Genomic DNA, 24,964 nt, shown 5'->3' on the forward strand with positions numbered 1-24,964 from the left:
TAAAAAGCTATACTCGCTTCAAGGTTGAGCGGTACCAGTCCTCACTTAACTATTCTACCGTAAAGTGCTCGACTTTACGCTCAGTTGTTGGGCTACCAAAGCAGGGGAGCCGTCCCCTCTGCAGAGGATCAAAATTGGGATGGCATGTCTTCGGATCATCCTCAAGGATGTTTCCCAGACCGTCTCCAATAGCCCATTGTGCTGCTCTAGTGCGACGTAAATATAGTGCCTACCGACCATGATAGGCAAAGGAATATAAAAAGCAATTATAAATAAATTAGATCAAAAATCTATTCATTTGTTGCTCATCAAAAATTATATCGGTCACTTCAATCTAATTTGACATTTTTCAAACGACCAATTTAAAATGTCATAAACCAAAGTAAAAAAGAAAATGCTATTCGAATATAGTTCAAAACGTTTTCTTCTGCTACACTTAATATCGGAATTTCTGTTTTAATCTGCAACACAATAGAGAAACTTTACATTTTATCTGCAGAATGTGTGGTTAAATATTTGTATTCAAATGTTACATTTGGTAAGTTTGCCAGCTATGAAAGACAATGTCTGATACTGCAATACGTGATAAATTAGCGGAAAATCAATAACTCAAACAAGTTAATAAAAATCTATTAGATTGGTAGTTATGCTTTTAGGTGTCAGCATAGTAGCTTGATTTTTTTAAAACATTTCTAAAATTTTATTATTTAACAATTCCTTTTTCAAAAATATTCCAAACGACCGTTTAAAGTCGGCAGTGGAAAAATCGTTTTAAAACGACCGCACAAGTTAAAAATAAAAGAATCTTCCCAATGCAACAGTACAATTCGGCGGAAGTAGAATCTTCTTAAACAGTTGTAGGTGTCGACAATGGTAGACAGTCTTTCCAAATGACCGCACAAACTCGCAGTAGTAGAATTTTTCCGAACTACCGTACATGCCAGCAAGAATGAAATCTTCCCAAATGACCATTAAACATATTCTTCTTCACTGTAGTCTCCATGCGAGTGCCCGAATGAATTTAAAGACTGATTTGAGACGTCTTTCAATTTGTTGGCCACCTGTCTTATCAGAACTGGTCAAAAGTATTGAAAGTCTTGCGGCCTTGCGGAATTTTGTTTTTAGTGTAAATTTGTAAATTTTTCTCCTTTTGTTTTTTACTTACAACTGTAAGCCTCATGCTATACTTTGTGGTGCATGAGGAGTTTTAAGTCGTTTAAATTAAAAAAAAAAATGACCATTAAAGTTTGCTTTTATGCAACTGACTAGAAGTTTTACGACAGTAAGTGCCATGATGTGTTTAAATTTAGAGTGTCTTAATTAGGGAGATCAATATATGTTCGAACGCAAGCTAACAGCAAACATAGCTCTAAAAATCGTTATTTAGGAAACAGTGTTGCAATTACATCACTGTGAGGGGATTAATTTGTGAAAAAACGAAGACTATTTAATAAAACTAATCGACTCTCCAAACTAAATAAAGATTCACTTATGCCAAAAAAACATAACTATGGCAACGAATTAAGAAATGATTTGTCATTAATAATCCTAGAAATAATTATCGGATATATTCAAGGGAGAAAAAAAAAACTCAACCGCTCACGAAATCAGAAGATTTTCAAAAATTATTTTGCAAACAGTCGGTAGTAGAACAGTTGGAATTTCGCGTGATAAACGTCATCATTTGAGAGATCGATTTGCCTTTTGAAGACGGTCGAATATATTTCTGCCGAGTCGACTGAAAATCCTATGAGCATCACGTGGGGCGTGAAATTGGGTGGTGCTTCAATGAATGAAAGGAACCATCAAATTTTCCAACCTTTTCCACGTTGATGAAGCGTCACTAATTCTTCCGTTGTAAAAATTCTTGAACAGCAAAATAGAAATGAATGGGAATTTCTGGATTCAGTTTCTATTTTAATCTTTTGTACGAGGTATCTTATAAACGATGAATTTATAAAATGTCAAAAAGTAAATTCAGTTTTTTCAGCAGGTTATTCAGGGTTTTTTTGTTTTTGTGGAACTATGATTTAAAATTTATGGGAAATAAAGCATTTGTGTCACTTCATGAATAAAATCTATTGATCGAAAGAAAGTTACCGAGTTAAATTTAACCATAAAATTTAAACCATAATTTTAGAAAAAAATCTGAACCATAGTTCTATGAATTATTCAAAGATTGTCATTTCAGTATTTTTTTTCCTTCAGTGGGCAGAAAAATCGCATGATATAATATTTTTTAACCGTAGGAAATCAAGATATCTTTGGCTGTCTTCAGCCTAAAATTAAAAAAAAAAAAAAAAAAAAGAATTGAATAGTACCAGTACATTACTTATCTGTTTAGAAAATACATTTACTCTTAATACCCAGATTTCTTTTTTATTTTAAGGTAAAGCAATATTTTTAGCAATTTTTGTATCCGCAATATTTTTGTATGATTTTTTACTTAAAATTTTTTCTCTGGTGAGTTTAAGAATTTTAGAAAGATTCGACAAGCACATCGCCAAATTAAATCAAAAATTTTTTGACAATGCTCTAAAATGCGATACTTTAAGGATGTTTTTCAGAACCTAGAAGAAGACAAATACATCAGACCCTTCGTGGCACACTTTCCTAGTAATATGTCGTAATCAAGACTTCAAATTTATATATTAAATTCATAAATTTTTACATCCAACTTTAAAAACTTAGCAAAATGAATAACGATATCCTCCTCTATCCCATTTGAAATTTTTTTCTTATGTAATTTATATTCCTCACTGGCTGTTATCGATACCATTTCCATTAGATAAGTGGTATTCAGAATTTGAATTTCCTTATAATTATAAATTAAATTCTTTTGTTATATTGTAAACTAAGACTTAGTATTCTACAATTGATGATCAAGCTATTTATTTACCGCTTCATTATGACTAAATAGTAAATAAGTAACATTTACTTTTTTAATATATTTTATGTATAACTGTGTCAGGTCAACATATGAAGTTAAAACAAGAAAACGAAGTTGGTCATATAAAAAAAAAAAAAAAAAAAATTGCTTGCAACACTGATATAATTTGGTGAACGAATGTCTTGTTCCGCGTTATTAAAATAAAAATATGTCATAATTGAGTTACCAGTCTTTACCTTTCTGAAAAAAAAGTTTACGAGAGTTAAACAAAGGTTTTGGAGGTCAATACTTATTTTCTGTATATTACTGTGTAATTCTGTATATTATAACGCGTGGTGACATGAATTACCTGTCCGTTCTAACGATCTCTAACTACGCCTCATACTAACTCACCCTTGGGCATCTAGAGTTTAGAAGACGCTATATCGCGGGAGAAACTCTTCATCGCAAATCCCCTTTCATTTCCATAATTAATTTAAAATTTAAAGTATGAAAAAAGTGAGTTCAGACAAACCTAACTCAAATTAAGTCATGAAGTTTAACATACTGAAAAGAAATTTTCACAATATCAAAAAAAAAAAAAAAAAAATTATGAGAGGATAACTTAGGATTAAGCAACTAAGTTTTCTTCTCATAATGTGTTTGAATTTTGATGTTTTTGCATTTTTTTTCATTAACTGAAACTTCATGGCTTATTTTAGGCTTGAATGAACTCACTTTTTCTATATTTTAAATTTTAAATTAGTTATGGAAATGAAGCAGAATTTGAGATAAGTTAATCCCATTGTATAGCGTACTCTTTATACCTGCCGAAACTGCAAAAATAAATAAATTAATTAAAAATAATGCAATGAGTATTTGGTCTAGAGCCATCTCCATGATTTTAAAGCTTCTGTTGTCTGAGGAAATTAAGTTGGTTTTATTAAGAATTCATTACGGTTAGTAAAATAATAGTAAAAAAGAGATAATAGGGGATATTGATATCCCCATGAGCATAGAACTTTCTTATTCTAATGTAGTTTATATCCATATGTTAAAAATGATTAGCTTATAACTCATTAGAACTCAAAATGGAGCATATAACACATATTTTCATGATATCTTCTTGAAAAGTCTAATTCAAACAAAAAACGTATTTTTTTTCTGGCAAATAACATGATCTACTCATTTCTTTCAGCTTATCACGAATTTCCTCCTGATCTTTTTACTCACAATCAAAGGGCTCACGGAGCTGTCATCGTGCATATATGTGTCATCGTGTACATGTTCTATGCAGTTGCCGTCGTCTGTGACGATTATTTCGTTGCCTCTCTGGAAGAATGTTGTGCGGTGAGTGGAATGCCTTATTTTCTTCATATCAAATAAATTCCTCTATATCTAGTGAAGTATGGGGTTCAAACTAGTCAAGGTTCCTCAAAAATGTCCAGATTGGAATAGCAAAAGGGAATCTGATACCACAGTTGGTGAAGTTTCTTTAAAAAAAAAATTTTTTTTTTACTTCGTGTCAAAATTATGCCTTGAACTACGCCAACTACACCAAAGTTGCGTTTATTATTGTTAAACTGATTCAATGCTTTAAATATGAAAATATAACTTAATTTTCAATTTATTAGCAAAATTTTCTACTTGAAATAACTTTGCAACGAAACGAGCATATTATTAAACAACAGGTTAAACTATTTTGCGCGTGTTTGTCTCTTTATTGTGCCTCTTTACGTGTTTGTCTCCCGTATTTGTCTTCTTTATTATTTAGTGTTTAGTCACTAAGGAAGGCTCTTGTTTAAATGAACCGAAACTGTAGTATGCATATCTCTGTGCATTCATTTATGCTTTTTTCGTGTTTCTGCTTGTTTTAGTCTACATTGGCCAATGTTTACTCTAACCTTTTTGAAATTTTAACACTTATTTGATTATTTCTTAGGACAACATAACAAAATGAATGACGACTATACTGCCTAGCAATGAAAGAAACAACGTAAGTGCGCAAAGAAAGATTTCGAGAAAAACTACTAAACACCTGTTTTTCTTACCATTTCAATGCAATAGATTCAAAATATTTTAAATTAGGAATTATTAGACAAATTAGGAGCGCGTCTTATTACAAATTAAAAATCAACGTAACTCACACATATTTCTCCTCTTTATGAGTTGCGCATGCGCTGCAGGTTATTTTTTGTGGGTTTTTCATTTATTTAGTTTCAAGATTTTTTAATATGTTTTTTGTATTTATTTCCATTATTTTTACTTGCTTTTTTAAATCATATTTTCAACATTTTTATCCTCAAGTTATCAAAAATAATTAAATAAAAATATAAAAGAGAATTATGGTTAAAAAAATTAAAGCATATCTTTACATGAAGTTACTTCATTACTGTTCAATTAAATCTTTCGATGTTTCAGATGATTTTAAATTGTTCCAAAATAATAACTGCAGTTCAGTAATCGAACTTCCAAAAAATATTTCGAAGTTATATTTTTTCCCCAACTGCGTGAAGAGTGTCTCGTGCAGGAAGTTTTACTAGAGATTTCTTATTTGCTACGAACTATTTTAAGAACTCAACACCTGTTTAGTTGTCTTCTTTGAAAGAATTCTTCGAAAACTTTAATCCTTCTTTGGAGCATCATCTTCACCATGTTATTCAAGCGTGATAAAGTGCGATTAAAATGAATAATCTAATAGAATTTATCATATTTACTCGTAATTATTAATAATTACATATGAAATTTGGTTAGTTTAATAATTTTTCAACGGGTTAATAATTATATAACAATAAAATATAAAATAATATATAATAATATAATATATAATAATATAATATATGATAATATAATATATAATAATATAATACATAATAATCTATATAATAATATATAATAATATAATATATAATGATATACAGTACCGCTCAAAAGTATCAGTACACCTAGAAACTTATAAAAAAATGGCAAAATTCAAAGTGTCATAACTTCTTTAAAAATGATCAAAAATGCTTCTGCTTTAGCTCATTTTGAAGCTTAAAATCTCTACTTTTATGTATTTTTATTGTTTTTAATTAATATATTTTGCAACTATGTACAATTACACTCTAAACAATCATAGAAAATTGTATTAATTTTTTGTGAAGTTTGACGCGATGTACGGGCACAAAGGGGTTAAATATTGTTAATTTTTATCATACCATTGAAAAATTTGAACTTTTAGCTTCCATTTAAAAACAAAATTCCAAAAAAAACATGTTTTTTGACGAAGTTATTGTCAAATAAAAAAAAAGGGTTTTCTTCAGAATTTAATGATTTTTCAGCAATTATAATGAATTTTAGTGTAATTATAATATGATATGAAATTTTTTTAATTAAAATAAATTAAAATTTAATATTTCTCGATAATATAATACAAAAATGTATGTACATTTTTGTTTTCAAATTTTTTCTGAGAAAAATACGAAAAAATAAATTTTAAAATATTAAATTGTAAACGTTGATTCTTATTTCATTATTATATTTTCCAAAAAAAAAGTTAAAATTGTTATGATAAATTATGAAATAATATTATCGAGAAATATTAAATTTTAATTTATTTTAATTAAAAAATTTTCATATCATATTATAATTACACTAAAATTCATTATAATTGCTGAAAAATCATTAAATTCTGAAAAAAAAACTTTTTTTTTTATTTGACAATAACTTCGTCAAAAAACATGTTTTTTTTGAAATTTTTTTTTAAATGAAAGCTAAAAGTCCAAATTTTTCAATGGTGTAATAAATATTAACAATATCTAACCCCTTTGTGCCCGTACATCGCGTCAAACTTCACAAGAAATTAATACAATTTTCTATGATTGTTTAGAGTGTAATTGTACATAGTTGCAAAATATATTAATTAAAAACAATTAGAGTACATAAAAGTAGAGATTTTAAGCTTCAAAATGAGCTAAAGCAGAAACATTTTTGATCATTTTTAAAGAAGTTATGACACTTTGAATTTTGCCATTTTTTTATAAGTTTCTAGGTGTACTGATACTTTTGAGCGGTACTGTATATAATAATAATTAATAATATAATATAAAATAACAATAATTTTCAACAATTTGGCTAGAGTCTCTAATACTCATAATTTCCCGTGCAACCTGTCAGACAATTTCAGTTTCTTGATAGTGTAGGATATAACGTGTCAATGTATACCGGGCAATAGCCCTTAACTAAGAAGAAAAAAAAAACAATCAGAGCAGGGATATAACTGGCAGTGGCAATTAACCTTACGAAACAGGGTAAATTAGGCAAAGGCAACTTTGACTAATCCGGTTGTTGATAACAGCCGTTTTCTATAGGCTGATATTTTTATTCATGTTTTTTAACGATATTAAAATTTATGAACTCAAGATTTCAAAAATTATCCATCATCAATAGAAATGATAAGATTGAATTCTTAAAGCTATTATTTTAAATTTAAACTTATGTAAAAATTCGTATTTCACGTAGTAATTATTTTTAACTCTACAAGGCAGATTTATTATTCAAGGACATAGGCATATAAAAATTACGTTTGAGTTGAAGTTTCAATAAACTATGCCTAATTAATTACACTTACCAAACTTCAATGGCAATTATTTATTAACAACCTAGTGTGATTAATTGCAAGGCACTTACCAAAAACTTGGTATATTTTCAATAATATTCGGCTATTATTAATAAACATATTCGTAACATTTAAATAAAAAATCGGAACAGCCAGTCGATCACAATGCTCTGTAATCTTGATGAAGTTTTCGCAAAAATTCTTAGATTGCATGAAATTATTTAACTCGCGATACGTTTGAAAATATTATATTTCTCAGTAAAATCTACAGTTTTCAAATTAGCATGTGCTCAATAAGCACAAGATGCTAAAGAAGTGATGTGACAGATGGAAAAAAAATAACGTAAGTACAAGGGTTGCCAGGCTATTCTTTCCTGCCGGCCAGTTACTTGCAATACAAAAATCATCGTAAGTCCATTTTTCTACTGCTACTTCACCAATTCGGTGTTCTCGTTTAAAACGAAAGGCACATCTTTCTGACTTATTTACAGTGAAACCTGCCAAGTTGACCACCCTTGTAAGTTGGGCACCTGCATAAGTTGACCTCAATTATCAAGAACGGAATTTTTCCTACATAATATAAAGAAGCAAAACCTTTGTAACTTGACCACCTGTCTATCTTGTATGTTGACCACTGAAATAAGTCAATTTTGTCTAGGAGTATTATGGAATTCTATTCTAAAACCCTCATAAGTTGACCAGAAAAAAAAAATTCTGAAAATTTTCTGTCATTTTGGCAATGTGTGTTAAAATTTCACTTGTTTGGTGAAATAGTGTAAAAAGCTAATCTAAACCCTTTTGTGAGTTGACCATCAGGGGAAACTGTAAGGGGTCAGCTTTTGACCATTTCTTTCATCCGTTCATTGAAAACAGGTATGTTAGTTGAAAAGTTGCTCTTCCAGTCGCAATAGTGAGCATTTGAATAAATGAATGCTCTGAAATAAGCTTTGATCCTTTATTTATGGTCTTTGATCTTTAAGGGTAGTAAATAAATTTTAAAGTGTTCAAATAATTTTATTTTGTTAAAGTTTTCAAATTACATGTTCTCGTGTTCTGATATTTTAAGAAATTATATTTATTAAACGCTTCACTTGCATAACTAACGAAATAATTTCTTTTAAGAAAATTAGTTAAATATTAGAATTATATGTATCAAATTGAACTTCATTCAGGTTTAAACGCATTTCTTAAGTTATTCATTTGCATATTTTCTGAATAAATTTTTTAAGTCAAGTAAAAAAAAAAAAAATTTATAGCAGCGAAAAAGTAAACAATGACCCACTCCCTCTATAAGTTGGCCACTTGTCTAAGTTGACCACTAAAACAATGCACCACAAGTGGTCAACTTACACAAGTTTTACTGTACTCACACCAGTAGCTGGCGTGCTGGGCATATAGGGTCATAAGAAACATCAACAAGGAAATGGTGCAGGTGACCAAGTAAGTTCTGATATCAGACACAAAAACTTTAATTTATGTCATTAAACATACCTTTTTATTTGAAGAATTATTGAAGATTGATGAGACTGTGGGATGGGACAGCGACAGTCTGAAAATGTGGTCGTACTTTCTAAGAAAGATGCCCGGTGGCTGAGTGGTAGCTCTTCGTGCCCCTGTGCCACAAGTCCTGGGTTCGATCCTCGGGCCGGGCAAGGTTGACTGAGCCTTTCATCCCTTCAGTGGGTCGATAAATGAGTACCAAGCATGCTTAGGAACTAATGACTGGGGGTTCCGCGTTCGGCTGACCACCTAACCGGAACATCTGCTCCTGCATCCCAGAGCCCAAGGTCAAGAAAACTGAGATGGGCATAGTAGGCGTTGGCCCTATATGGGCTGTCACGCCACTGAGTTTAGTTTAGAGTTTACTTTTAAAGAAAGCAGTGAAATGTTTGAGACCCTGAATACTGTTTCTAGTAGTTGAATTTTTTTTACTAAATCTTCAAAATAATTGCACATATTGTGTTTCAAATTCCGATGAAGATTATCGCCATCATATTTATAAATACGAAAGATTTTCAATATAGGGAGTAGATAATTTAGAAACTCAATTTTGAAAGAGAAAATCATTAAGAATTCTGATTTCAAGGATCATATATCTAGCACAAGAGTTAAAAAAACGCAGCTAGATTATCCATGTGTCAACAGAAAATTTAAATAACAATAATTAAAATATTCAAGAAACTCAACTTTTCACAATGAATTTTAGGTGAATTGATTTAAAATTTTGTGAAAATATTTATCTAAGATTTTTTTTTAAATTCCAAAAGTAAAGAAAAGTCTTGCTTGGAAGTGAGCTTTATTCGATCGATTGAGGAAATATTTATCTAAACTCTGAAAGATTATAGATCTACACCCGAGTCTCTCATATTAGTATCTTTAAAGATTAAATCTATTTAAAAAGTTATAAAAGTTCTATTTTAAATTTCTAGTTTTTCTGTTTTTAGTAAAAGAAACAGACATTGTGTTAATTATATATATATATATATATATATATATATATATATATATATATATATATATATATATATATATATATATATATATATATATATATATATATATATATATATATATATATATATATATATATATATATATATATATGTATATATATATGTGTATATATATATATATGTGTATATATATATGTATATAATATGTGTATATATATATGTATATATATATATGTATATATATATATATATATATATATATATATATATATATATATATATATATATATATATATATATATATATATATATATATATATATATATATACCTACATTTTGATGACATTTCATTCTTTATTCTATTTTATCAACTTCATTCCATTTTTTCATGCGTAAATGGATTTTAAAAATAATAATAAATGATAAATAAACAATATACAAAATTTAAAATAAAAAACAGATTTATCTTTTTCCTCATGTAACTAGTTTTAAAAGTCTAAAATACAACTTCTAATGAAAAAAAAATTATATTTTTTTTACCAGAAAGTGGAAAAGAAAATCACTATAAAAAATGTAGTTAAAAAATATGTTAATTAAAAAGAAATGTTTCCTTCAAAACTAAGGAAAATGAAGGAAAATCTATAAAAAAACATCACTTAGAAAGAACAATAAAAACAGAGAATTTATATAGAACAATAAGAAACACAAAAAAAATTAATATTTTCAATTGCATTGAACTAAAGCATGAAATTTTCAATCAAATTGGACGCATCTAAAACTTTTATCAGAGCTTTTGAACATGACCATTACTCTATTTGGCCTTATGTATGAATCTGTTTAGATTATTTATACATATTTAGGAGGGGGCGAAATTCTTTTAATTCTAATTTATTTAACTATCAATACATTACTGACGTAAAATATCGTCAATGATAGGCAGATCATGGGTTAGAGTCCTTTTGCCGTCCGGTTAACCTAGGGAGTTTTTCGCTGTTTTATGTAACGCAAATGGGGGTTATAGTTTCTCCAAAAAGTACTATCAGACGGCAAATTTTACCCAATACTTCATTTAGGTGTTTTTTGTTTTCTGAATTGGGTTCTAAATTACAAGGCTCCGGAATTGAACATTGGTAGTTGTAAACTCAAAAATTGAGTCAGCTGTCCAACGACGATTATAAAATAAAATAAATATTAGAAAAACAATTAAAAGTTAATCAAAATGCATTGCATTCAATGCATTGCAATGCAGTGCATTTTCAGCACATAAATATTGAACATGAAGCAAGAAATATATTTCAGTGCAAATATGCTTGTAAATTATTGAATAATAAGTTCATCACTTAAATATGTTGATTTAAAATCTTCTTTAAAGCGACTGTTTTAATTATACCCAATGATATACTTCCATACAAAATTGAATAATTTAGACCTTCATCATTATTTTGAGTTTAAACCAAACTTTACTCGAACTAAACAACCTCAACTGATTAAGAGAAGATCTTACCGAACCTGCATTAGCGCATGTAAATTCAGGACGATGAAAAGCTTTATATTATGCCTATCGACCATAAACTCTAGAGAGAAATAATCTTTTCATCGAATTCAAAAGCATGACTTTCCAAAGATTTTCAAATTTAGAAAGTTCATAAGGAAGTTAAAAGCTATCCATGTTTTAAAACTTTCATGCACTCAATTTCATTACAATAAAACACCGTGAGTCTTTTTAAGAAAGTAAGTTTTTTTTTACATGAATTTATGAGTAAAATTATATAAATGGTAAGAAATACTAGCAATCGGAGTGCTTGTACTTTTTACCGTAAAGTTTTACGGAAAAATACATAATATACCGTTATTGTTATTGTAAAATCGCCAAGAAAACAAATTTCAAAAATATGATTTTTTTAAAATATCGATTTCTCAGGAACTATTCGACCAATTTCGCTTAAATTTAGCTTTTTGTCACGTAAAAATATATTCTTTAAAATGACGTAAAACATTTTTATCTTTTTAATTCTAAAACATTTATACTATTATTAAATAATAAAGGTGATAAATATTTACTATAAGTTATTTTTTGCGTAGAATTATCTCAAAATAAAAAATTTTTATACTTGTGTGCAAAAATTTTTCAATTCACTTAAAAAGTTCCCGAGATATGGTGAAATACGCAAAAAGCAAAATTAACATTAAGGTCTCCAAGCTTTGGATAGCTCTTCTGACCAAACTAGTGGGGCCATATTTCTCAGATATTTGCAGAAATCTTAATCCGTCGGAAAAAAAGCTATGTTGAGCCAGAAAAAGTATGTTTTTTTTTTGTGTTTGAATTTGTAATTTAAAGTATCGTCTTCACTAATTAGTTGCATACTTGAATTCACCTCTTAGAACCGTTAAGACTGAGTTCTCCATTAAGCGTAGAGATCTGATCAAAAAATTTTCAGGGTGGTCTGTTTTTTTTTAATATTGTAAATTGTTCATGAATATTCCTGTATTACATTTTATTATTTTATTTATTTTTATATATTTATTTATTTTTGACAGAGACTGAATTTGAGCGAAGATGTCGCTGGTGCTACTTTCATGGCTGCTGGAAGTTCTGCTCCTGAGCTTTTTACTGCAATTTTAGGTAATTTTATTTTATCACTAATCTGCCAATTGTGCTATCTGTTTAAGATATTGAAAGGGTTAGGCCCTAGTTTCCGACATAAAGATTATAAATAGTTTTTGCAATTTTTTTGCATTACAAGGTGTTTTGAAATTTCGTAAACAAAGAATTATGAGCAGAAAAAATATATAAGTACTTGAATTGAACTTACGCGCATATCCTCACAGTTCAATACTTGCGTCCGGAAAAATTTAAGCGTTTTCTCGAAGCTACATTTAAGTCAAAGAGTTTCCAACTTGAACAAATCTTCCCAAATTTACTTCAGACGTAAACTGTATAAACAGACAGTGCCAGAATGCGATCGACTAAATCAATAAGTCTCAATAGGTCGATAAGATGAAAGAAGATCATCAAGAAGATGAAAATTTACCACGTTGAGAGGATGAACATCGCAAAGAACACATGCATGCTCTGAAATTAGTAGGAAAGAACATGGTATGTAAAGTATGTTAGAAGCATGGTAAGAAGAGTTAGTATGGAAAGAACAGTTGCCAATGTAAACAATTCTCTTAAGTGACACATTCTATATTCTTTCACACATATTCTTTCAGAAAAATTAAAATTATTTCATTATATATTTCGTACTTAACACAATGACAGACACTAAGCCGTGTAAAACATAAACTAGCTAATTATGCATCGAAGTTGCCAGGTACGCAAAACAAAAATATAACACTGTTTCTATAAAATACATAAACAAATAATAAAACTAAGTAAATTAAAAGACGTAGACAAGAAGGAGTTGTATTTTAACAAATTTGATGTATGATACGGGATTTTAATTAACTTTCTAACTTATGTGGGGAAACTTAGCTCGATTTAAGCACGCCATCTTGCTCACAAACGATCAGCTGGCGCTGATGTTATAGGTCACATGTGTGTGTATCAGTGATCATCTTCTTCTCGAGTTGCAAGTACAAAAATAAGAAATGCATCAGAAATCATGGCTGGAAAGTCATCTTACGCAGCTATGGCGTTTTTCTTAAATGAACAGGTGTTTTTTTAATCTAAATTACCTTAAATTTATGTTTTCTAATTACTATTCTCGAAAATTACATTTTGGTTCAGCATTAGATTTTGTAGCGTAATTTTTGAAGAGTAATTTAACAACTTGTGCCAAATTATTAAATTACTATAAAACAGCTATTTCTGAATCTATTTTAATAATAACTTTCGACAATAATTATTAGGAAACATAAAATTAAGATATTTTGATAACAACTTTCAGCAATAATTATTAGAAAACATAAAATTAAGATATTTTGATAACAACTTTCAGCAATAATTATTAGAAAACATAAAATTAAGATATTTTGATAACAACTTTCAGCAATAATTATTAGAAAACATAAAATTAAGATATTTTGATAACAACTTTCAGCAATAATTATTAGAAAACATAAAATTACGATATTTTGATAACAACTTTCAGCAATAATTATTAGAAAACATAAAATTGAGATATTTTGATAACAACTTTCAGCAATAATTATTAGAAAACATAAAATTAAGATATTTTGATAACAACTTTCAGTAATAATTATTAGAAAACATAAAATTAAGATATTTTGATAACAATTTCCAGCAATAATTATTAGAAAACATAAAATTAAGATATTTTGATAACAACTTTCAGCAATAATTATTAGAAAACATAAAATTAAGATATTTTGATAACAACTTACAGCAATAATTATTAGAAAACATAAAATTATGATATTTTGATAACAACTTTCAGCAATAATTATTAGAAAACATAAAATTAAGATATTTTGATAACAACTTTCAGCAATAATTATTAGAAAACATAAAATTAAGATATTTTGATAACAATTTTCAGCAATAATTATTAGAAAACATAAAATTAAGATATTTTGATAACAACTTTCAGCAATAATTATTAGAAAACATAAAATTAAGATATTTTGATAACAACTTTCAGCAATAATTATTAGAAAACATAAAATTATGATATTTTGATAACAACTTTCAGCAATAATTATTAGAAAACATAAAATTAAGATATTTTGATAACAACTTTCAGTAATAATTATTAGAAAACATAAAATTAAGATGATTTAAATAAATAAAAGTACATGATAGGGAAGTTCTTCTAGCAATGAACGAAGACATTTCCCGTCATGGGTTCCTATGCAATTCTAAATCCTTATGTGCCCTACATCCCCTTAAAGTCCGTCTCATGATAGCAAAATGTTTGGGTTTACATCATTTATTCATTTTATAACCGTCGTTGAACAGCCAACCTAATTTTTTGGGATCACGACTACTATGTTCAACTCCGTAGCCTTGTAATTTTAAACTCAATCCAGAAGACAAGGGAACTCCTGGATCAAGTATTGGGAGAAATTCGCCTTCGTGGAGGACTTTTGGAGGGAACTAACCAGCATTTGCGTCACAAGGAGAGGAAGACCACGAGAACCTCCATCGGTAAGCCTAACGGCAAAGGGACTCTAACCCATGATCCTTCAACCACTGGAGATATTTTACGTCAGCAAGGGGCTCGATGTAAGACGGATGCGGAATTCGTATCGACCAGCGATCGCTGGGGATTCGAACCCGGTTTACCTCATTGGAGGGCTGAACCATCGCTGGGTTTACAGCATTTGGGTTGAATTCAATAAACATATCCAATTATTTCAAATGGTTTACATAATTTGAAATAATTGGATATGTTTATTGAATTCAACACAAAAAAAGTTTTTTTCGAATTATTCTTGTTGAAAAATATCACTACCCCCCAACGCCTCTTATCGAAACGACCTCGTCAATTAAACGCTTAATGCATATTTTTATAAAACTCTTTAAAGTTGACTGTATTCTTAACATGTTCACAGGGTAGAACTTAGAATCATATAAGATGAGATTAATTGGCGTCATATTAATTGTACGTCATATATTGTTCTAATTATAAACTAATATATAGTTCTAGTCGGCATATTTAAGATATTCATATTACAACAGAAGAAATAATTTTCACAAAGTGTTTAGATTTAAATCTATTTTGTGTGGAAAATTTAACTTTGGTTCGTTCGTAAAGGGTACTGAGTGCTTTACTTGTTATTCAAAAAAGTAGATTATCACAGAACCGTTTCTGCCAACCCAAATTTATATTCTACTGGGACGAATAATGAACTATCCTAAACAACGTGAATCCCATAAATTTAGGTGGAGGGGGGCAAGTAAAACTGTTTAAACTGCCATTATGCGAAGATTGATAGATCACTTCATTGATATTGATTGTTAGCTTAGTTAAAGTTGAAGCAGATCAATAGGGTAGTGTTTTATTCCCTAGTTAAATTTTCCATTTAAGATCGATACCTAAAACATAATACTAGTGTTGAATTAGTTCGAGCTTAAAGTAATTTCTTGAACATAGATTTTTCAAACTCTTTATTTTATTAAGTTCTAGTGTAGTAAACGGACGGAGCATTATATTTACTTATATCATCTAAATACATGAAGACTTTGTGGTAATATTATTACCACAAAGTCCCTCCAACTGCTACGGAATTTCCGTAGTTTCAGAAATCTTCTTTTCAGACGGTAGCAAAATTAATGTCTTAATATTTAAAAAAATTAATTTTAGCGTAACTTGTCCACTATTACTTATAAAAGTGCAGGCCATATGGCTAGATTCTTAAGTTCTGATAAAAGTTTTATGAGAGATCCATTTGCTTTAAAAATTTCTACTTTGGTTCGCTACCACTAGAAAGAATTATTTTCAAAATCCTCATAAGTTGGAGGGTATATAATAACATACCTGCCAACTCAACAAGATTTTATTATCATATTTAAAATGATAGCAATATTCAGATTATTCCAATTAACTTTTTGAATTATAATGATAATTATAAATGAGTTTGACTACCATTACATATAAATAATTACAATAAATATATAAAAGCAAAATAATCCTCGTTCGAGCGAATTTCAACGGGATCAAAATATAAATATATTTTTGAGTCAAATTGTTTTTCGTTTATTGTTTTACAACCACTCTGAAAATCCATTCTCGGAAAGAGTGAAAGTTGGCAGCTATGTAATAAAGTAATAAGCCACATTTCTTAAAAAGGTAACAAATTTAAATAAAACCTTTCCTTAGCAGTGTTTCCAGATATCCAATATATGTATAAGTTTCTGAAATTTCCACTTGATGGTAGCACAATACACGGTCATCTTTTGTATTCATGAAAATCGCTGGAGGTTTTCATTTCAAAGTGCTCTCCTAAACAATGTCAAAATGAGGTTTTTATTATGTTAAAATTCTCTAGCCTTTCAAAAAAGTTTTTTTAATTAAAAATAGTTTATAATTAACAATGTTTTTGTAACGAAACTTTCGTATAATATGCACTAAAAAAAGGTTTGTTTCAATACTTTATTAATCAATATTTTCTGTTAAAAAAATCTGTAGGCTCTTTTAAAAGGAGAAAACAATCTGACATCATAAAAAAAACTCGAAATATTCTTTTAGTTATTTCCGGAAGTTTGAAGTGAATAAAATTACCACGTTAAGATTTATAGAAGCGTGGCAAATGCAAATTTTGAATAGCGTTTTCGGAGAAATTATATTTGTCCGTCCTTTACCATTGAGTTTCAAGAAATTATTTTTTCCTCTTACCCTTTTGTTTTTCTGAGATTAAACCGAATTTTTAGCAATCTGCGAAGAATTTTTAATTCATGTCACAAGCAGGCATGTTTTTAATGCCATAAGTATTCTTGAACTTTTCATAAGCTTCAAAACTTTATTTTCCTCGTTGTTGTACGTAGTAATTAAAGGTCTAAACAAAATGTCTAATCCTTGCCAATAAAGAGAACAATTTAAATAAATAAGCGCGTATAAATATGTTATAATGAATGCATAATGAATGTATATTAAATAAATATAAGTTTTTTTATTAATGTATGGCGAAATAAAATTCATACATATATAATATGATTAAAGTAATATCTTGTAGGATGCATTATTCATTTAATTTAATTATTTTCATTAATTCACGGATTTCATAAGCGGATAATGTAAGCTTAAACTCTTCAAAAAACCTCACAAAAAAGGAAAGTAACAGGGGTCAAGCATCTGTTATACATAAAATATAGTCAAAGAACATCGTCAACAAATAAATGATTTTAAGCAGATTACTGAGTTTTACTATTTTAAACATGTCGGTATTTTGTTAAAAAATTTAAATAATATTAGACTAAAATATATTTACTTTATTCATCACAACAGACAAAGTGTGACTGTTATGAGATATATAACTATAGTACTGTAGTGCAAAACAGCTGATGCTGTTTTGTGCTATAGTCACAAAAGGTATAAATATTTCCGACATCATGCGAATAAAGTTCGATTTTTTTTTCTTTTCTTCGAAAACTATAAAAAAAGACGATAAACTAAGATCAATAGCCGCTCATTTCACCTCCGACGCCTCATACCACAACTATCAGCGCAAATAATAGTCTTCAATTCCAGCATCTATAGTCTACATCAATAATCCAAAGTACCAATAGTCCACAGCATCAAACACTTTACCAATACTGAAATCCTGACCTATGTTACTTCACGTTGACAATCAAACTACAGATTACAGCAAGTTGCTCTTATTATTTTCATTTTCTTTCAGTTATACAAGCAAGGTGCTTGTCTCCCTGTAACAGCCACCTCATAGACTGCTGAAATCAAACTGTCTTTTATTTTAACTTTTTATACTATTTCATGATGGGATAGGGGCCTTCTGCGCTGCCCAGGTGCCCAATTTTTTATAAATGAAGAAAGAAAGAAGTGCTTGTCCATATAAACTTATCCAAAAAACAGCATATGTTGCTGCCTAGATGTGTAATTTAAATTCGAATTTACTACCACTGGGGAAAACCATCCTCGAAAGGATTGAAAGTTGGCAGGTCTGCAAATTTCTCCCTACACTTACTTAATTTAGGAGTTCCCTTGTCTTCTGGATTGGGTTCGAAATTTTAAGGCTACGGTGTTGAACATAAATATAAAAGCTATTTTCTAAAAGAATATACATATATGTTTTTTCAAATGCACGTAAAAAAGGGTACTTGACAGAAGATTAGTGTTGTCATAATTGTTGAAGAAAATTATAACAGTGCTGGAGGTTTACAAAAATCCTTGAAAGTTGCTTTGTATAAAAATTACAACAGGTGTGAAAGAGTAAATTTGTTGTTTAAAGTCTTTAAATTTTCTCGAAGTTTTAAGTCTTTTTCTTTTTATTTTAGGTGTTCTTGTTGCCAAAGGTGATGTAGGAACAGGAACAATAGTTGGATCTGCAGTTTTTAATGTGTTGTTTGTGATAGGTATATGTGGCATTTTTTCTGGCAGGGTAAGCATATTCTGTGCAATTTACGTAAAAAATTTATTAAGCAAAATACAAAAACTAACGATTCCATTTCTCCAATCTATACCATGATGATTCTGTTAGAATAAAGACACTATTACTGAGGTCAGCAATCAGTGAAAAGCTAATACACTGTGAAAAGAAAGACAGCAAAGTTTTAGATTATTCAGTAATCAGTATTTAATAAAAATTAAATTAAGTATGACAGTAAAAGTAATACTTGATTTAGTTTCCTTTGATTATTGTTTTAGCATTCATTGAAGAAACAAAACATTAAAATATAATTAAAAAATAAATAGTTCGCAGTTTGCCAAATAATATACTGATATTGTATAGATTTCCCTCTTATTAGACGATAATTAAAAATTACGTATCTTTTACCTCTGCATTTTCTTTAAGCCCACGGTGGTTTTTATTTTTTGTTTCGAAATAAATTTAATTAAGAATATAGGAACATTTTACTTCTTTTCTCCCTCTGCTTTTGTTTAGTTTTTTTATTTATTTAAAGTCTTCGAAAGTATCAGGAATTTTTTTTCTTTTCAACGTTTATAAGTCTTTGATGAATGAAAAAAAAACTGACTTATAATCAGTAAAAGTTGTATGCTTATTAAAATTAAGTATGTAAGATACTTAAATTAAATATATTGATCAATTTTATTTTATGAAAAGGATTATGATGATTTTAACTTCGTATTTTCTATTTATGCTATTTTTTTTATTTCTCCTATTTTTTCAATATATTATTTTTTTTATTAATAAATTGCTGCTTTGTTGTGAGTGCTGTTAATTTATAGTAAATCGAGATTAAAAAAAATTTTAAAATTTTTTGTTAGGTTTTTTTAAATAACATTAGTTATAGCTTAAATTTCTTTGTTCAATGTTCTTAAATTACATGAGTTATAGCTTAAAATTCTTAAATCATTACTCTTAGATTAGATATGACTTATAGTTTATATTTTTTTAGATCAGTGTTTTTAAATTCTATAAGTTAAAGCTTAAAATTGGTAAATCAGTGTTCTTCCATTGAATCAGTTACAGCTTAGAACTATTAAATCAGTGTTCTTGAATTATTAGAGTTATTGCTTTGTCTCATTATCCAAATAATTAATAAATTTAAAAAAAATATGAACAAAGAATAACCAAATAAAAAAGCACAGTACGTTTGAGAGATTACCATTTTCCTTTTTTTTTCTTTTCTTTTTTTTTCTTCTTTTTTTTTTGGACGTTCTATATACCGACGAATCACATAAATCTTAAATCTCAACGATATCTTAAAACAATCATCCAAAAAATTGCGTTCTTAGCGTCTACAGCACAAAGGCAGCTATTTCTTATATAATTTTAAACTGATTCTCCGATTTATAGAATCCTTTCTTTCATTATTACTTTTCTATTTTTACGTTATTCACACACTATATCGAAGAGTATTAACAATTGTACTAATTATTGCGCTCACCGAGAAATATTTTATCAGTATCAAAAACCATATTTTAATGTTAAAGAAAAATGAAAATAAAATCTGCACACGTTAAAAAAAAGATTCAGTAACATTCTACTACCACTGAAAAATTTCCCCCCAAAAAATCGTCTAGGTTGGTAGCTATTACAGCAAATAGTAGTATGCTTCTAAATTTAAAAGTAAACCATCTTCATAGAAACAGCTGGGAAAAATAACACGCGAAAAATATTTAATACAAATATATAATAACAATATATAAACGAATGGTCGTCACAGTAACGAAAAATGTTAATTTAGTCCAGTCATTAAATTACTCGATTAAATTAATATTTTTCAGTGGAAAGGGTTTTCTCCTTCCAAATTAACGTATGCCGAGTTGAGTGGGTGGAACATGTGACATTTGTAGAGTGGCTACAATCGGAGAAATAAGAAAAAATTAATATCCAATTTATTTTGTTATAGATCTATTAGAAAAATTTCAAATAATTCCTTAGATTATCCTATTTACCACAATCAAATTTAAAATAAAAATCATGCAAGTGTCTCGAAACTCGGGGTGAAATTTCGCGCTCTTCTTCTTGTTTCCGTGATATTTCCGGGCTGAATTATTCAAAAGAAACGATCCAAAAAGACTAAAGCATTCTCTTTTAATGCCCGGAATCATGTTTATGCCACAATCTTAAACTCCAGAGGGCAGTACCAGACTATTTCAATGTGTTTGTAGATGGTTAGTTTATTTTAAACTAGATATCAGCACTCATCAAACATGGTAGGCTAAATATTGACCCACAATTGAATGCATAAACTTAGTTTTAAGCAATTTTTTTTTGAATAAAAAATGTGCATTTTTATGACCGTTTTCTTTAAAATTATGTGGCCGTTAAGGGGTCAAAATTAAAGTTAAAGCAAATACATTTTTCTGTTACATTAAACACACCCATAATGTCACAACTTTATGATATTTACCCTGTTTAATAAACGCCCTTTTTTTTAAATACTAAGCACTGAAACAGGCAAGACAATAACAGCAATAAATACCCTTGAAAATGTCTCTTCAAATATGCATATATAATAAAAAAAACCGATAGCCTATTATTAGATATCTAGTTATTAAATATAATATTAGATATCTAAGTTATTAGATGTAATATTAAATATTTTTGATCTTAAGGTGGTGGAGTTGACCTGGTGGCCATTATTCAGAGATTCTGTTTTCTACTCGTGTACTGTCATCATCCTTATCGTGGTAAGTAATATCTAATTTCCTGATTGGTGATAAAGGATGTTCAGCATGACAGCATCCTTCTAAATTATTTTTAATTTTCAAAGAATAATATAAATTATTTATAACAGCCAACTTATACATTCTTGTCTTTATTATACGGCGTTATAATAATCATCCTAATTATACTATTTAAATGACGATGCAATAAAATGACGACAAAAACGTATACACAATAAGGGCCCCAAATATGATTTAAGTGTCAAAAAAAATGCTGTGGAAAAACGCAATTAAAGAGAGCGAGTCTAGAAAGCATCAAGATCTGCAGATTGAAACTTGAAAATGTATCTACTAAAATCCTTTTTCAACTCTTATCTGTTTTCTCCCACGATCAAATAGCTTTAGGTGTTTTGTGCACTCACTTTTCTACACTGTTAATCAATTGAGCTATCACTCTTTACCTATTTTCAAAACATAATCATGTTCACAAAATAGGAGATAGGGCACCTAGAAAAATATTTAAGAAATAAAAAAGGAAGTTATGTAATTTTTCTCGATCTTTATTTGGCCATTTTTTCAAATGTTATGTTAAAATATTTTTAGGATTGAGATTGAGTTTTACACAAAACATTTATTGAGCTTATTATCTAAAAATGATCAACGCTTTTGTTGTAGGCAGTGGGGAATTAGTGTAAAAAATAGCATAATGACATCTAAATGACATAACGACATTGCAGTGTTAACGCTATTTCGTATTTCCGTTTACTAAACACTAAACTAACTAACTTTAATAAACACGAAATAAAGGAAACATTTTTAACAAATGCAGGGCTGGCAACTTTCTACTCTTTTTCTAGTGGTAGCTAAGTTTATGTTTTAACTCAAGATTTTTTTAAAAATTCATTTAAACTATTTTTCACAACACTATACGTAAATGATTTAAAAGTTCATATGCACTTTGTTCGAGTTCTCTCGCGGTGAAACTTTTAAAATGTCAATAAAAATCACCAACAATTCTGAAAGCTTTGGTTTTTAAATGTCTACCACTTCAACAAATATTTCGCAAAAAGCGTAGTAATTGGCAGGTATGCAAATGTAATAGCGTTAAAATAGAAACGACTCATAAAGGATTTTGCAATAAATGCCTTATGTATAATTTTTATTTTCCTTAAAAAAATTATCAACGCTTTTGCTGTATAGACATTGGTAATTCAGTCTAAACGAATAAAATAAAATAATAGTAATAATAATAAAGACATCTAAATGACCTGACGATCTTGCAGTTTTAATGCCATTTTGACATTCAATTTACTAAACAGAGCAAGGAGTTGCATTTAGTAAATTATACGACAAAAATTTTTTTTGAGTATAATGCTCCACGCTGAATTTCCTATTTCAGAAGTGCCTCCTGACTGTGAAAACTTTTTTGGGCGGAATAGAGGGACCAGATAAGAAATGCTACATTTCAATAATTACATCAGGTGTGGCCAATCATTTTAGGTAGAGTGTCACTTATTGAAATGAAAAATTATGCTTGCCACCTACAACATTATGACATATTAAAAAACATGACGTAATAAATAAAAAAGCAAGTGGATATTAAAAAATTTATATTAATTAAACAAAAGTTTAAACTCTAGTTTTATATTTAATTTACATTTTTAAAATTTCAATCAGTTAGGTTATGTATGAAATAAATAAAAATTACTATCACAGCAACAAATTTATCTTGGCACCAGTTGGGCCCGAATCGGCCCAATATGGGTCCTATAGGGCCATGCACCGAGGGACCGATGTTGGGTTTTCTAGATTTTTAATTTCTGTCCTAGAATGGCTTTCAATAAAGCACCTTGATTTATTAAGATTTAGAACAATATTAAAATTTTTTTAACATATCACGTTATTGGAAGTCAATCCATATACCACCTTGATCAAAAAGTTTCCGGAATTTATTCAGAAAATTAAAAATACAAGTTTATTCATCTAAATCTATATTGTCCCCTTCAAAGTAATCCCCATCGACTGCAACACACTTATTCCAGCGCTTGATCCAATCCTCGAAACATTTTTTATATTCGGTTTTCGGTATGTCCATCCAGTGCTTCCTGCGATTTTATTACCATTAGATGAACGCCATTCACTTGCCTGATGTCTGGATTGCGTCGTACTCGTGAACGCACGTCTCGTCTCCAGTAATGATCCTTTTGATGAATGTGGGATCGGATTCAGCCTAGCAAATCATGTCTTTTGCGACGTCTACACTTTTTTTTTGCATTAAATCGAGGTCTTTTGGCACCAACTTTGCTGCTACACAACGGGAACCCAAATCATTAACCAAAATGTCTTGGACGGATCCATAGCCAATGTTCAAGCCATCCGCTATCTCTCTGATGGTTAATTTACGGTTATTGACCAACATTTCTTTTACTTTATCAATGTTTTCGTCGGTTTTCGATGTTGATGGTCTGCCACTGCGATCATCATCTTCGATTGACTCACGACCACTTTTGAACCGCTCGTGCCACTGGTAAACGACCGTTTTCTTTAGAGAATCGTTGCCACTTTTCCAACGTTCTCGCACCATTAAATCCGTTTTTTACGCAAAATTTAATACAAGTTCGTTGCTGCAAATTTAAATCCATTTCCAAAATTGTAAAAAATCGCCAACACACACAGAGATAGATGTACTCTTGGCTACATAACTTTGGCAAATGTCAAGCTATGACGCTATGATTTAAAGGGAATATCAACAACAGATGTACCAACTTAACAACAAAAAAAAGAAGAAAACTCGAATCGGAACAATGGTAGCGCCACCCGGGGGTTATTCCGGGAACTTTTTGATCAAGGTGGTAATACAAGCAACATATACAAAGAGCGAGAACATGAGTAATATGAATACATGAACGATAAGAATACACAACAATTAAAATACGTGAACAGTAACCAAGAATAGTGAAAATTAAGGTTAACAAAATTAAAGTGAACTTAAATAAAAATGTCAGACTAATGGAGACACGAAATTCATTCAGAGAATTCATTATACGTCTAGCATGCCAAGATAACTTGTGAACATCGCCACTTCTTTGAGATTCTTTATCGAGTCCTGGACATGATGGTAATTGTTCAGTATTCATTTACCTGCTCTGCAGATTTGACATTCACTTGTTGGAAGGATGCCAATGCTGTTCAGATGTTCTGCTGAACAATCATGACCTGTTTTAAGTCTGAACTTAACAACAAATTCCACACGCGACTATAGTCTTTCCGACTCTTTTCCCAGCGTTTTCCCTTGGATGGGAAAAGATCCAAGAGAATTGGGAA

The 24,964-nt window shown here is 29.3% G+C and overlaps 1 protein-coding gene across 2 annotated transcripts in view; it reads left to right on the top strand.

Annotated features, from left to right (window-relative positions):
- LOC107436813 (sodium/potassium/calcium exchanger 4) overlaps nt 1-24,964 on the top strand; it is a 185,897-nt gene that overhangs the window by 124,316 nt on the left and 36,617 nt on the right. For both annotated transcript variants that reach the window (XM_087163991.1, XM_087163992.1), the window contains exons 3-6: nt 4,068-4,219; nt 12,462-12,546; nt 18,841-18,944; nt 21,590-21,664. In XM_087163991.1, the coding sequence (XP_087020117.1) occupies nt 4,068-4,219; nt 12,462-12,546; nt 18,841-18,944; nt 21,590-21,664 (416 nt within the window). The remainder of the gene's footprint in view (nt 1-4,067; nt 4,220-12,461; nt 12,547-18,840; nt 18,945-21,589; nt 21,665-24,964) is intronic.

The sequence above is a fragment of the Parasteatoda tepidariorum genome, chromosome 5, assembly GCF_982258835.1.
Source record: "Parasteatoda tepidariorum strain Cologne lab strain chromosome 5, Ptep-v5.0, whole genome shotgun sequence".
Taxonomy (NCBI): Eukaryota; Metazoa; Arthropoda; class Arachnida; order Araneae; family Theridiidae; genus Parasteatoda; species Parasteatoda tepidariorum.